The sequence below is a fragment of the Neophocaena asiaeorientalis genome, unplaced genomic scaffold (genome assembly GCF_003031525.2).
Source record: "Neophocaena asiaeorientalis asiaeorientalis breed wild unplaced genomic scaffold, Neophocaena_asiaeorientalis_V1.1 scaffold597, whole genome shotgun sequence".
Taxonomy (NCBI): domain Eukaryota; kingdom Metazoa; phylum Chordata; class Mammalia; order Artiodactyla; family Phocoenidae; genus Neophocaena; species Neophocaena asiaeorientalis.
Window position 1 is genome coordinate 86,889 of NW_020172664.1, and position 15,113 is coordinate 102,001.

At 39.7% G+C, this 15,113-nt stretch overlaps 1 protein-coding gene and 1 long non-coding RNA gene across 3 annotated transcripts in view; one reads left to right on the forward strand and one right to left on the reverse strand.

Moving 5' to 3' along the window:
• Positions 1-9,000: 9,000 nt before the first annotated feature.
• On the reverse strand, positions 9,001-13,403 carry LOC112396044 (uncharacterized). Its single transcript, XR_003002491.1, has 3 exons — positions 13,326-13,403; positions 9,541-9,705; positions 9,001-9,189 (listed from the first exon to the last, which is right to left on the reverse strand). It is a non-coding gene; the product is annotated as an uncharacterized LOC112396044 (long non-coding RNA).
• Positions 13,404-13,496: 93 nt separating this feature from the next.
• Positions 13,497-15,113, forward strand: part of NOC3L (NOC3 like DNA replication regulator) — a 47,374-nt gene continuing 45,757 nt past the window's right edge. The window contains exons 1-2 of one of the 2 annotated variants that reach the window (XM_024739520.1): positions 13,497-13,612; positions 14,608-14,815. In XM_024739520.1, coding sequence (XP_024595288.1) covers positions 13,604-13,612; positions 14,608-14,815 — 217 coding nt within the window. In that variant the 5' untranslated portion in view covers positions 13,497-13,603. The remainder of the gene's footprint in view (positions 13,613-14,607; positions 14,816-15,113) is intronic. The other variant, XM_024739521.1, reaches the window with a different exon arrangement.

Genomic DNA, 15,113 nt, shown 5'->3' on the forward strand with positions numbered 1-15,113 from the left:
GGATCTGGATCTAGGCTACTGGGGGAAAGGAGAACCCCAGTGGCTTACTCACAATGGATGTGTTAAGAATAAAAGGGATACAGGAGAAAATAGAATTGAATAGAAGATTCTAGGATGCTCTGTTGGAGACCAGTGGGGATGAGGTAATCATAAAACAGAAAACCTCTGATAACTGAGTTATTCTGATGATCCAGCTGGCATGACTTAGTCAAATCAAGTATGTGCATAACCTATGACCTGGCAATTCCACTCCTGGTTATACCCTTCAAAGGAATTTCTCACTCGTCCCTAAGAGGATATGTTGGAGGATGCTCATTAAAGTGTGCCAGTGTTGTTGTTGCTGTTCTTGTGTGAGGTGGAAAAGAACTGGAGACAATCCTGAATTGGAGTAAATATATAATAACCAAGATGAAGAACTATGTAACAAATAGTAACAACAGATTAGATATACAAAGAGCATGATTAGTATACACAGATATACACAGAACAACTATGTTAAAAACAGTGCCAAGTGAAAAAGAAACGAGAATAATAGTACAATATCATTTACATAAGTTAATAACACATACATAGAAAACAAATATACCTTTTTCAAGAACGTGAATTTTAAAAATGTGTATTAAAATGGTTACATATGGAAGAGAGAAAGGAATTGCTAAAAGGGGATAAAACTGAGTATACTGATAAATAAAAAATGTAACAGGGGACTTCCCTGGTGGTGCGGTGGTTAAAAATCGACCTGCCAATGCAGAGGACATGGGTTCGAGTCCTGATCCAGGAAGATCCCACATGCCACAGAGAAACTAAGCCCACACATGCCACAACTACTGAGCCTGTGCTCTAGAGCCCATGAGGCACAACTACTGAGCCCACATGCCACAACTACTGAAGCCCGCGTGCCTAGAGCCCATGTTCCACAGCAAGAGAAGCCACCGCAACGAGAAGCCCACACACTGCAACGAAGAGTAGCCCCCGCTCACTGTAACTAGAGAAAGCTTGTGTGCAGCAACGAAGACCGAATGCAGCCAAAAATAAATAAATAAAATTGAAAAAATCTTAAAAAAAAAATGTAACTGAGAGTCTTTGCATGGATGAATGATGATAATGTGTCAAGAACTGAGGAAGATGTTAACTCTCTGCATTAAAAGAATACGAAAGAAATAAGGGAAGGAAGGAAAGAAAGAAAAGAAAGAATGGAAGAAAGTAAGAAGAAAAAAAGAAAAAGCAAGAGAGCAAACTGACCAGTAATAAGCCTCTGCTCCCTTGGATCACAGGGCTTTGCATATGCTGTTTCCATTTGCTAAAAATTCTAATCATGACCACCACCACACACAGACACACACACACACACACACACACACACGCACAGAGTTAATTCCTCTTTCCTTCAGATCTCAGCTCAGTCATCATTTCTTTAGTAAAAGCCTCCTATGACCTCTCTGATGAGGCCACAACATCCCCCTATTATTAATATAATAGGTCTTAACACTGTATACTCTCTTTTTTGGCACTAATTACAATAAAACGTTTTAGAATTAGAAACCTTTACATTTATTTGTGTGGTTCTTTGATTAATATCTGCTTCCCACTAGTAGACCAAAGCCCAACAAGGGCAGGGATGGTATCATTTTCTCGTTCTCATGCCCTGACACTGGCTGATAGAGAGTAAGAGGCCAGTTAATATTTGTTACATAAGTGAATTAATAAAAGGGTAAATGAATGAACTGACAAGAATAAAGATTGGAAAAGAGAAAGTGGAAGAACTATGAAAATACCCTCACAGAAGGTCTTGAAATTATTTACCATAAAGAAGGAGGGACTGTTTCTTAATTTTACCACACCTTTTGCATGCCAGGTGCTATACACCATATCACTAACAGGTAAGAATTGTTATCCTCATTTTATTTTTTTATTTACTTATTTTTGGCTGCATTGGGTCTTCGTTGCTGCACGTGGGCTTTCTCTAGTTGTGGTGAGCAGGGGCTACTCTTTGTTGTGGTGTGCGGCCTTCTCATTGTGGTGGCTCCTCTTGTGGAGCACAGGCTCTAGGCATGCAGGCTTTAGTAATTGTGGCACGTGGGCTCAGTAGTTGTGGCTCACAGACTCTAGAGTGAAGGCTCAGTAGTTGGGGTGCACGGGCTTAGTTGCTCCGTGGCATGTGGGATCTTCCTGGACCAGGGCTCGAACCTATGTCCCCTGCATTGGCAGGTGGGTTCTTAACCACTGCGCCACCAGGGAACCCCCCCCCCATTTTAAAAGGTAGTTAAAAACTAAGTCTTTCTGCCCTCAATGTTCATGCTTTTTTCCATATACCATTTAGGATGTGGGGATTGAGAGAAACTGGAAAAGGGGAATATTCACCAAGAGTGCTGAATAGAAGGGAAAGGAAAAAAGAGATGGAGAGAAAACAAGGGTTTAGCAGAATGCAAGGGGATACTAAGCTAAAAAGGGAGATAGCTACCAAAACACTACTTTTGACCTAAAGCCAAAACTGATTGATCTGAAAGCAGTTCACCCTTGGGATGGAGAGTAAGAATAGGCTGAACTAGAGTAGAAGCAAGAAGTACTACAATTCTACAGCCTGTGGAAGGAAAACCACATTCACAGAAAGATAGACAAAATGAAAAGGCAGAGTACTCTGTACCAGATGAAGGAACAAGATAAAATCCCAGAAAAACAACTAAATGAAGTGGAGATAGGCAACCTTCCAGAAAAAGAATTCAGAATAATGATAATGAAGATGATCCAGGACCTCGGAAAAACAATGGAGGCAAAGATTGAGAAGATGCAAGAAATATTTAACAAAGACCTAGAAGAATTAAAGAACAAACACCTAGAAGAATTAAAGAGCAAACAAACAGAGATGAACAATACAATAACTGAAATGAAAAATACAGTAGAAAGAATCAGTAGCAGAATAACTGAGGCAGAAGAACGGATAAGTGCCCTGGAAGACAGAATGGTGGAATTCACTGCTGCGGAACAGAATAAAGAAAAAAGAATGAAAAGAAATGAAGACAGCCTAAGAGACCTCTGGGACAACATTAAACACAACAATGTTCACATTATAGGGGTCCCACAAGGAGAAGGGAGAGAGAAAGGACCCAAGAAAATATTTCAAGAGATTATAGTTGAAAACTTCCCTAACATGGGCAAGGAAATAGCAACCCACGTCCAGGAAGTGCAGAGAGTCACAGGCAGGATAAACCCAAGAAGAAACATACCGAGGCACATAGTAATCAAATTGACAAAAATTAAAGACAAAGAAAAATTATTGAAAGTAACAAGGGAAAAATGACAAAAAACATACAAAGGAACTCCCATAAGGTTAACAGCTGATTTCTCGGCAGAAACTCTACAAGCCAGATGGGAGTGGCATGATATACTTAAAGTGATGAAACGGAAGAACCAACAACCAAGATGACTCTACCCAGCAAGGATCTCATTCAGATTTGATGGAGAAATCAAAAGCTTTACAGAAAAGCAAAAGCTAAGAGAATTCAGCACCACCAAACCAGCTCTACAACAAATGCTAAAGGAACTTCTCAAAGTGGGAAATAAAAGAGAAGAAAAGGACCTACAAAAACAAACCCATAACAATTAAGAAAATGGTAATAAGGACATACATATCAATAATTACTTTAAATGTGAATGGATTAAATGCTCCAACCAAAAGACACAGGCTTGCTGAATGGATACAAAAACAAGACCCATATATATGCTGTCTACAAGAGACCCACTTCAGACCTAGGAACACATACAGACTGAAAGTGAGGGGATGGAAAAAGATATTTCCATGCAAATGGAAATCAAAAGAAAGCTGGAGTACCAATACTTATATCAGATAAAATAGACTTAAAATAAAGAATGTTACAAGAGACAAGGAAGGACACTACATAATGATCAAGGGATCAATCCAAGAAGAAGATATAACAATTATAAATATATATGCACCCAACATAGGAGCACCTCAATACATAAGGCAACTGCTAAGAATTATAAAAGAGAAAATTGACAGCAACACAATAATAGTGGGGGACTTTAACACCTCACTTACACCAATGGTCTGATCATTCAGAAAGAAAATTAATAAGGAAACACAAGCTTTAAATGACACAATAGACCAGACAGATTTAATTGATATTTATAGCACGTTCCATCCAAAAACAGCAGATTACAGTTTCTTCTCAAGTGCTCATGGAACATTCTCCAGGATAGATCACATCTTGGGTCACAAATCAAGCTTGGTAAATTTAAGAAAATTAAAATCATATCAAGCATCTTTTCCAACCACAACGCTATAAGATTAGAAGTCAATTACAGGGAAAACATGTAAAAAACACAAACATACATAGGCTAAACAATACGTTATTAAATAACTAAGAGATCACTTAAGAAATCAAAGAGGAAATCAAAAAATACCTAGAGACAAATGACAATGAAAACACAACGATCCAAACCTATGGGACACAGCAAAAGCAGTTCTAAGAGGGAAGTTTATAGCAATACAACCTACCTCAAGAAACAAGAAAAATCTCAAATAAACAATCTAATCTTACACCTAAAGGAACTAGAGAAAGAAGAACAAATAAAACCCAAAGTTAGTAGAAGGAAAGAATTCATAAAGATCAGAACAGAAATAAATGAAATAGAAACAAAGAAAACAATAGCAAAGATCAATAAAACTAAAAGCTGGTTCTTTGAGAAAATAAACAAAACTGATAAACTTTAGCCAGACTCGTCAAGAAAAAGAGGGAGAGAACTCCAATCAATAAAATTAGAAATGAAAAAGGAGAAGTTACAACGGAAACTGCAGAAATACAAAGCATCCTAAGAGACTACTACAAGCAACTCTATGCCAATAAAATGGACAACCTGGAAGAAATGGACAAATTCTTAGAAAGATATAACCTTCCAAGACTGAACCAGGAAGAAAAAGAAAATATGAACAGACCAATCACAAGTAATGAAATTGAAACTGTGATTAAAAATCTTCCAACAAACAAAAGTCCAGGATCAGATGGCTTCATGAGTGAATTCTATCAAACATTTAGAGAAGAGCTAACACCAATCCTTCTCAAACTCTTCCAAAAATTGCAGAGGAAGGAACACTCTCAAACTCATGCTATGAGGACACCATCACCCTGACAGCAAAACCAGACAAAGATACTACACAAAAAGAAAATTACAGACCAATATCACTGATGAATATAGATGTAAAAATCCTCAACAAAATACTAGCAAACAGAATCCAACAACACATTAAAAGGATCATACACCATGATCAAGTGGGATTATACCATGTTCTTGGATTGGAAGAATCAATATTGTGAAAATGATTATGCTACCCAAAGCAATCTACAGAGTCAGCGCAATCCCTATCAAATTACCAGTGGCATTTTTTACAGAAGTAGAACAAAAAATCTTAAAACTTGTATGGAGACACAAAAGACCCGAATAGCCAAAGTGGCCTTTAGGGAAAAAAACGGAGCTGGAGGAATAAGACTCCCTGACTTCAGACTATACTACAAAGCTACAGTAATCAAGACAATATGGTACTGGCACAAAAACAGAAATATAGATAAGATTGGGATTGACATACATACACTAACATGTATAAAATAGATAACTAATAAGAACCTGCTGTATAAAAAATAAATAAAGTAAAATTTAAAAATTCAAAAAAAAAAAAAAAAAAGAACAGGCTGAACTAATATTATGCAGTGCCATCCTGAGATTTAAAATCTAGATGCATGGGTCTCACATTTCAAGCGTCTTTAGGGACCAGTAAGGCTGATGGATATCAGACAACAGGAAGTAGTGGGGCCTGTGGGGGAACCAAGACTGAATAATGAGTGTATGCCCCACCTAAAGGCATTAAAAAATCAGTGAAAACTATCACACAAACACACACAATTTTAACCAAACAAAACTATTCCTCTGGCAGAGTCTGGCCCATGAGCCTCTAGTTTGTGCCCCTGTGACTGCTCTAAATTCTAGAAAAGAGCTGACCATGTCAAAGAAATAAGTAACAGAAAACATCCAGAAGAGCCATAGTAATCAAAATCTACAACAAGCAAATGGGGTATATAAATTTATACCTAGAATTCATCTTAATTCATCAGTTAAATTTAATCCAAAAAAACAGTAAATATTTATTGATTATTTGTAGATACAAAGTAATGACCTAAGTGTCTGGGGTTAAAAGATGGAATATGTTACTACTTCTGTACTTTGGTATTTAGTTCTCAGTTCGGGTCCCACAGGTTTTATGAATGGGCAGTTACACAGGTTACAGGTTACAAAATAACCTTTATTGTCTGCTCAGTAGAAAAATCAGTCCCTCATGCTGTCCATTGCATGCATGTCCATTCAGCTTTAAACGTATCATAGTCATGTAATGTCCTGTATCCTAAAATTGTCTCTTGTCTATCTATATAAAAATTCTGATTTCTTTAGTCTTTGGTGATAATAACTTGTGTTTGAATTCCAGTGCCTACTCAGGTCCCAGTAAAGATGCTCAATAAATATTCACTGAACCCAAAACTAATGTTTTTGAAATATGTCCACACATATTTTGATATTTTGTCTTCAAAAAAGTGAACTCTGGGAATTCCCTGGCAGTCCAGTGGTTAGAAATCCACGCTTTCACTGCTGAGGGCATAGGTCCAATCCCTGGTCAGGGAACTAAGATCCCACAAGACACACGGTGCAGCCAAAGAAAAAAGAAAAAAGTGAACTCTAACTCCACTATCATTAGGAGTGGTCTGAATTAAGTGACTCACTTTTAATAAACTGAACAGTGGAAGTGATGACTTCCAAGACTAGATCTTAAAAAGGCAGAGTTTTCCTCTTGCTCTCTTGGACAACTTGCTCTGGGGGAAGCCAGTTGCTGTGTCATGAAGACATTCAAGCAGCCCTATGGTAGTGAGAAACTGAAGCTTGCTGCCAACGGCCAGTAAGGAAATGATGCTTCTTGCCAAGAGCCGTATGAGTGAGCCATCTTAGAAGTTAATCCTTGAGCCTCAGTTAAGTCTTCATACGACTGCAGCCTTGACCAACAGCTAGATTGCAACTTCCAGAACCAGAACCATCCTGATAAACCACTCCTAAACTCCAGACCCACAGACACTATGTGAAATAATAAATGCTTATTATTGCTTTAAGTTGTTAACTTTTAGGGTAATTTGTTAAGCAGAAAGATAACTCATACGCCTACTGAAATTATCATCATGTTATGACATACACGCATCTTATGTCTAAAACCTAGCTGTTTTGGAGCCTCTTTCACTTACCTCCTTCCCCTCCTCCACTTCCCATTTTTGCCACCTCCAGAAGCCACCCATTCCCCTTTTTCTGAATATTAAAAAGTCCTAAATAGAATATTAAAAAGTCATTTTGCTCCTAATGGGCCCAAGAGAGGGATTGCTCAGGGTCAGATCTTTATCTTCTTTCTAATGTGAAAGATGTTGGAGGAGATATTTTGGATCATCCAGACCTCTCATCAATCTATTCATAAATATCCACTTAGTTCAGTTATGTATCCATTTATTCACCCGAGAGGATTTTAATTATAATCAGCAGTGTCAGCTTGGAAAATGAAGGAAAGCAATCAGAAGCATAAACAGGTCTTCGGAGTGTATGTGGATATGCCCATAAGTGGAAGTATTTTCAGACTTGTGACCAGGGGAAGGACTTGACCTTTGGTGACAGATGGAGTAGAAAATATTACAATAGGCAGGGGTAGCATTGTGAGAGGTGTGAAAATGATATACAGGATACCTTAGATGTTAGTTTCATTCTATAGTCTCTTCCCTGCTCAGTATACTTCCCAGCAGCTTTAGCACAGAGGCTGAGACAATGTGTCCTTGTTTTACAGAATATTGTTTTACAGACAGCTCCTAGCAGAGTCTGGTACAGAGAGGAGAGTGGGCAACTATTGCTGCCAAAGGGAGTATCAGAAACTGGACATGACTTTGTGCACGGAAACTACTTCCCCTTCCCCACAGATTTTTGAAAGCAATGAATAAATAAAGAGTGGCTCTGAACAGCCAATGCAAGTAAAGAAAGAGGAAATGTCAGGTCTTAGAAGTTTATCAACAAAAGTCTTAAATAGAAAAGAATACATATCACAGCCCTAGGAAAATCCCTCTTTAATTGTTTCCTGATCTATATTATTGCAGATTAGAGAAAAAAAGCTTAAGGTATTTGATCTCTTTTGCTGAAAACCACTCCCACTGGTGGGACTGGCATCTTATTACATTTCTCACCTGATATAACAATGAGTTGACTACACTATAGTATCTAATCCTCAGATTTATTAACTTAAAATGGAGCCAATATTTATCTCATAAGATTATTGAGGATAAAGTAAGATAATTATATTTAGGGAAATATAAAAAGTGCTTCATAAGTGATAATTGTCTTAGGTTGGGGGTCCCCAAATCTGACCCTGAGTCAAGGTGTTATGAGTTGAATTGTGTGCCCCATAAAAGATATTAAAATTCGCATCCCTGGTACCTATAAATGTAACCTTATTTGGAAATAGGGTCTTTGCACATGTAATTAAGTTGTGATATGGTCATCAGAGTGGGTTCTTGATCCAATATAACCAGTGTTCTTATATGAGGGGAAGACGGCCACGTGAAGACACAGAGACACAGGGAGGATGCTATGTAAAGATGGAGGCAGAGACTGGAGTGATGCATTTACAAACCAAAGAATGCCACGGATTGTCAGCCATCACCAGAAGCTAGGAGAGATGCATGGAATAGACTTTCCCTCAGAGCCCTGAACAGGAACCAATCGCACCAACACCTTTACTGTATTTCCAACTTCTGGCCTCCAGAACTGTGAGAGAATAAACTTCTGTTGTTTTAAGCCACACAATTTATGGTACTTTGTTACAGCAGCTCCAGGAAACTAATACACAAGGATTTGAGAGTATGTGGTTTATCTTGAAGGAGAGACCTGGAACCACTGATAGCAGAGTGGGGAAGTGAGACTGGGGAGAGAAGGCCAGTAACAGAGTGGGCTGATGGGTAAGTTACCTCTGCAGGTGGGGCTCAGCCCTTTTGTAGACTCCTGGAGACAGTGTGGAAGATGCCTCAGAGTTGTCCTACTTCTCAGGAGTGAGGACATTGGTATACTTATTAGTATAAATGTCGGTATATTAGTGTTCTATGGCCGCTGTAACAAATCACAAATTTGGTGGCTGAAAACAACAGAAACTTATTCTCTCACAGGTCTAGGGGTCAGAAGTCTGAAATCAGTATCCCTGGAATCATGCAGTCAGCAGGGTCACCCTCCCTCTAGAGGCTCTAGGGGAGAATCTGCTCCTTGCCTCTTCCCCCTTCTGATGGCTGCTGGCACTCCTTGACTTGTTGCTACATCACTACACTCTCTGCCTCTGTGGCAACGTCTCCTCCTCTTCTGTGTGAAATCTCTCTCTGCCTAGCCCGTAAGAATACATGTGATTGCATTTAGGGCCCACTTGGACACTCAAGAATCATCTCCCCATCCCAAGATCCTTAATCATACCTTTGGCTCTACAACATAAAATTCAACAGTTTCAGGGCCTGATATCTTCAGAGGACATTTTCCAGCCTGCCACAGGTAGTATATGTATATATCCTTCAGCTTCCATTTGTCATTGGTTGAAGGCTGCTCTCAGGGGTGAAAATTCCTTGGCACTTCTGTCCTGTCCTGCAGGGGTTGAGAAAAACTCAGGTGAAAAGTTGCAAGCTCTTGCAGAGGACTTCTTTCCGGCATGTATGGAGGAAGTGCTGAGAGGATGTCAATGGGATGACAACAACAACATCTGCTACGTTATTATTTTTTGTTATTATTTAGGTTTTTGGTTAATTTTAAATTGAATAATTAATCATTAGTTCTAATTATGGTTATTAGCTATTTTAGCCTAATTTTCTGATGATGCACAATATAAATTATTTGCACTATCTGAACTTAGAAAATATTATCCCACCTACCTGAACTTTGTCATTTCTACAAAGGTCCACTTAAATATACATTGCTCTGTCCTTTCCTCCAAAGCAGCTTTCTTTTATCGTTTTTCTTTTTTTAGCACCTGTGCAATCTCTTATTAACCTCTATTTGGTCATGCATAATTATCTTTCTCAACTATATATATATATTTCTCAACTATATTTTAGCATTGACGAAGGTAGAGGAATGACATGTATATTTTCAAATTCTTGATGCTGGGATTTGGGAGACTTATAATTATAATCTGGTACCTTTAGTAATTTTTCATAAGGAAATACGAAGCATCTACTTTGAACATATTACATGCTTTTAGTTTCTTCAAGGTCCCTTCTTATAACATATACATTATCTTGTGGGACAGGAAACTGTGAAGCCTTATTGTACTTTGCCCACTTAGTGACAGTTTTCAAACCAGTTTGTTTATAGAAAACAGAACTGTAATATGGTGAATGGCCGAGAAATCCCTGGCTTATTTCTAAAGATCTCTGGAATATCAGGATTCTGGCTGTGGGTAAATGAATGAAATAGGCAATGTTGGAAGAGGTACAAGTGAAAAATATAGTTTCATTTTGAACATGGTGATCTGAAGTTCCATGGTTATCTTCTGGAGATGTCCAGGAGGTAGGTGGTTACATGACTGAAGCTTGAGGGAGAGATATGGACCAGATGAAAGATTTAGGAATCTCTTTGCATTAGGTAGATGGATGAGATCACACCAGAAGAGCAAGTAGAACATAAAGAGAAGTAGAAAAGTGGGCCTGGTACTTCCCTGGTGGTGCAGTGGCAAAGAATCCTCCTGCCAATGCAGGGGACATGGGTTCGAGCCCTAGTCCGGGAAGATCCCACATGCCATGGAGCAACTAAGCCCATGCACCACAACTACTGAGCCTGCACTCTAGAGACCATGAGCCACAACTACTGAGCCCGTGAGCCACAACTACTGAAGCCCACACACCTAGAGCCCGTACTCCGCAATAAGAGAAGCCACCGCAATGAGAAGCCCGCGCACCGCAACGAAGAGTAGCCCCCGCTCGCTGCAGCTAGAGAAAGCCCGCGCGCAGCAACGAAGTTCCAACGCAGCCAAAAATAAATAAAATTTTTAAAAAACTTAATAATTGTGTCTGAGATAAAAAAAAAAAAGTGGGCCAACAGTGGAACCCTGAGAGTCATCTACATTGAAGAGGCAGGAGGAAGAAAGAATGGAAGTAGGAGGAGAACCTGGGGAAGAGGCTGTTAAGGGAGCCAAGGGAGTCAAAATTCTAATGTGAGAAAGGAAAAATGCAGCAGAGAGATCTAATAAAGTTAAAAAAAGAAAAAAAATGATGTAATTCTGTGCACACTTAAAAAAATTTCACAACAACTTGGAGGTTCTTGGTGATCTTAATGAGAGCAGTTTCAGTGGAATGTTATGGGCAGAGTCTCAAAAGGGCTCACAGGAAACTCTGGGTACGTTACCTGTGAAGCTAGTTTGGGGTAGTCCAGTGACCCCTCTTAGCTCAAGTGTCCAGGAAAGCTATGGAAGATCCAAGAGGATCTAGAGCCCAAACTGAGCTTAGCAGTGATTTGAGTGAATGGGAAATGACACAAAGCTGGGGACGACATAACTGAGAAACCAGAAGATTACATTAGTAGGAATCATGTAAACTTCCATTTGTTAAGTTTGCGTTTAAATAACAGATTGCTCAAAACCAAGATGGGAGAGATTTAGCTTGGCAACAACTGTTTAAAAATGATCCAAAGATTTCTGGTTGATTATAAACTTAAAACGGGCCAAGAGTATGACTTAATTCTTAAAAAGGCTAGTACAGGCTTGGGCTGTGATAACAGAGAAAAGGAAGTGGAGATAAAACTAGTTTTTGTGGTTTTTGTTTTTTTCTAAGTAAAGACAAACAGGGAAGGAGGAAAATAAAAAAGCAATTAAAAGGAGATGGAGTCATTAGGAAAAAAATTAAGGATGGAAGAGATTTCAGTATATTTACTGGCCAAGGGTAAAGATCCATTAGGGAGAGAAAGAATACAGGAGAAAAGGGATAATTAGCGATACATGGAGTCAGATGAAGCTGGGAGAAGTTGGTTTTGAACGGAAATGGGGATGCTTCACCCTTGGAGAGACTGGACGGAAGGCTGAAAGGATGGGAGTGACCACAGATAAGCTGTTATGTTTGGGAAGGAATTCAGCCACTTGGGAAGAGTACAGGATAATGTTCTCAATTTGCTTGATGAAGTAATATTCCAGTGGGATAGGTTCTGCTGTTTCTGAGAGTGTGTGTAAAGAACACAGAGCAATGGGGAAACTGGGGAAGTTGGAAGGGAGGGTAAGAAGAGTTCTGGATAGAATGGGATTCTTGGTCTTTGAAGGGGGATCCAGAAATTGGCAGGTTTCCTCTCAGTCTCTATAAGATCAACACCCACTAGGGAGGTCAGATTCTTTGGAGCCTCTGCTGGCTTTTCCCCTCTGGCTCAGGACTGCTAGGCCAGACTCTGTCAGGGATGTGCTCAGAATCACAGACTTAAGAAAAAAAAAATCTGAAGTGGAATTTTAAAATTTATTCATGAAAAAAAGTCTTTGAGAGACAATCATTTTGAAAAACATACTCTTATTCTTGCAATGTCTAAATCGTCCTGTTAAAACTCATGACTGGCGGAATTACTAAGCAGACAGTATAATTTACAGAAAAGTAATAGTTGTAAGATACTGAAATGCAGATGAATCTCACTGGTATAACTCTTAATCAGACAGTGGTTAAAATTAAGGCAAAAAGTGTTTCAAAATAAAACATTAAGAATCATGGACTTTTCAATATCCTGGTTGTTATATCATAGCTTTGCAAGATGTTACCTTTGGGAGAAGCTGGCTAAAGGATATATGGGATCTCTATTATATTTTATAACTGCATGGAAATTTACAGTTGTCTCAAAATAAAAACTTTAATAATAAAAAAAAAGAATCATAGAGTTTTGAGTGCCGAAAGGTCATGAGAAATCATTAGCCATTCCACAAACGCGCCCAGAGAGCTTGTCGAGGGCCAGGCGAGGGGCGGGTACTACACGAAAGGAATAAGCTCTTCTCTGTCCTCACGACTTTACGGGAGGAAAGCTGACTACAAAACTCAGCATCTATAAAAGAAAGATGAGACGAGCTACATCCTACAACAAGCTAAACATGAGGAGACGTACAAAATGAAGGCAGGGATTGAAAAAAATCAAGTCCTTTCGTTCTGAGGGGAGAAGCCCGATTTCCTTAAGAATTTCAAAGAAACAGAGCAAGAGTCAAAGATTCAAAGACCCTGTGAGGTGAACCCCACCCTAGGACCATTCACCTTTGGCGATTCCCGGTTCCGTGTGTGCTCATGCGCGTGCACGCCGCGGCGCCGCCGGCCCAGGGACGCGAGAACGTTACCGCGAAAGGGCGCGTGCCCGCTCCTGTCTACGGAAGTCCCGCCCCCATTTCCGGCGGCGGAGGGTGGGAAGGGGCTAAGAGCCTCTTCCGGCTAGAGCAGTGACGGTGGTTTCGCACGTGTGTTTCTCCTTCGGGATTCCCGGATTACCCCTGCCCCTGGTGAATTTGTCGGGCCTGGGTTCCCCTGCAGATTTAAGGATGAAGGCGGTAAGTGTCCTTAGAAGCTCGGTCCCCGCGGCTTATGGCCCCTTTGGCTCACAGAGTCGCTCCCTGGTGCAGCCTTTCGGCGGTTCTCGCCCTTGTGTGGGGGGCGGTGGCCTAGATTGGGTGGGGGGGGTCCTTCCTGGCTCTAAGCGCTGTCAGTTTCCCCGCCCTTAGACCTGGCTCCTTTTTCATCGCCAGCTGTGCGCGCTTGGCTTCAAGGGACCGCAGTGAGACTAGCACGGAGTCTTGAGTTCATACATAGGATGTCAGATTTGAAGGGTTCTACAAGACCATCTTCTGAACCCGTTATTTCATAGATGAGAAGCAGGGTCCTGCCTTCAATGAGCTTATGAGTTGTGGGACCTGAAATAAGTCCGTTTTTTTCTCCCTAAAGGGTAGGAGATAGAAAAGCAAGTAATTTCTGAGAGGTCACCAGCAAGAGAGTTGTAATCCACATACCCGAATTCAGTTTTGCTTTCCTTAGTTTAAGGGTCTTTGACAAATCACATAGACTCTTTAAGCCGTAGCTTCCCCAGTAATATGAGGATAACAGCTGTCGCTACTTGACTAGGCTGTTGGAGGTAATATGTTAGAGCACTTTGTAAACAGTAAAGCGATATGTAAACGTCAGTTATTGTGAAAGACAGCCAGCATTTTGCTCTTATTATGCCAAACTACAGGCGTTAAGCTAGCCTTGAATAACCGTTTACCACTAGCTTAGTGGTTCTTCACCTTTTTTGGAGTCTTAGACTCCTTTGAGCATCTGTGGATTCTGGTCACAGGAAGACCCTCCTGTTGAATAACTGATGATCTAGTGCCATTCTGTAGGATTAATGCCATAGTGTGGTTTTAGCTTTTATATCCAAGACCCATGGCTGTGAGACATTAAAATTGTGGAATTGGTCTAATGAAATTTTATAATCAATTCTCTTTAACCTGATTTTAAAAATAATTTAAATTTCTGGATATGCAGTGCTTCTTCTGTTGTTGTTTTCTAGAGAAGAAATAAAAAACAGGTCCCAAGCTTTCGGAAGTTGCTAAAAACTAGTAAAGTCAAACTTGAAAACAAACTAAAAAACAAACAATTTAAACAACAAAGCACTCTCAAGAAGTACCGAAAAGAACAGAGGAAACTAAGACAAGCTGTAAAAGATGCTGTGTCTAAGAAACCTATTCCATTGGAGGACCCAAAGAAAAAACGACCAGGTAATTGTGAAAACATTCATGTGTTCCAGTTTCCATTGATTTGTTTTAAAATGTTCTTCATGGAATAACTTTGCTTTCTAGTAATCACTCTTCTTGTTCTCAGGTCTTCCTAAGAGTAGGTAAGGATCGTAGTCCTATATGCTTTATCACAATTAGTATGAGAAAACATTTCAGTACAGTATTCACAGTGAGAAAGAGCTAGACTCGCCTTTCAGTTTGTCTAGAAAGCAGATCTGAAGATACAATACATACTTGGGAAAACAGACTCAGAGTAGCAAATGTAAATAATTGTTGGGCA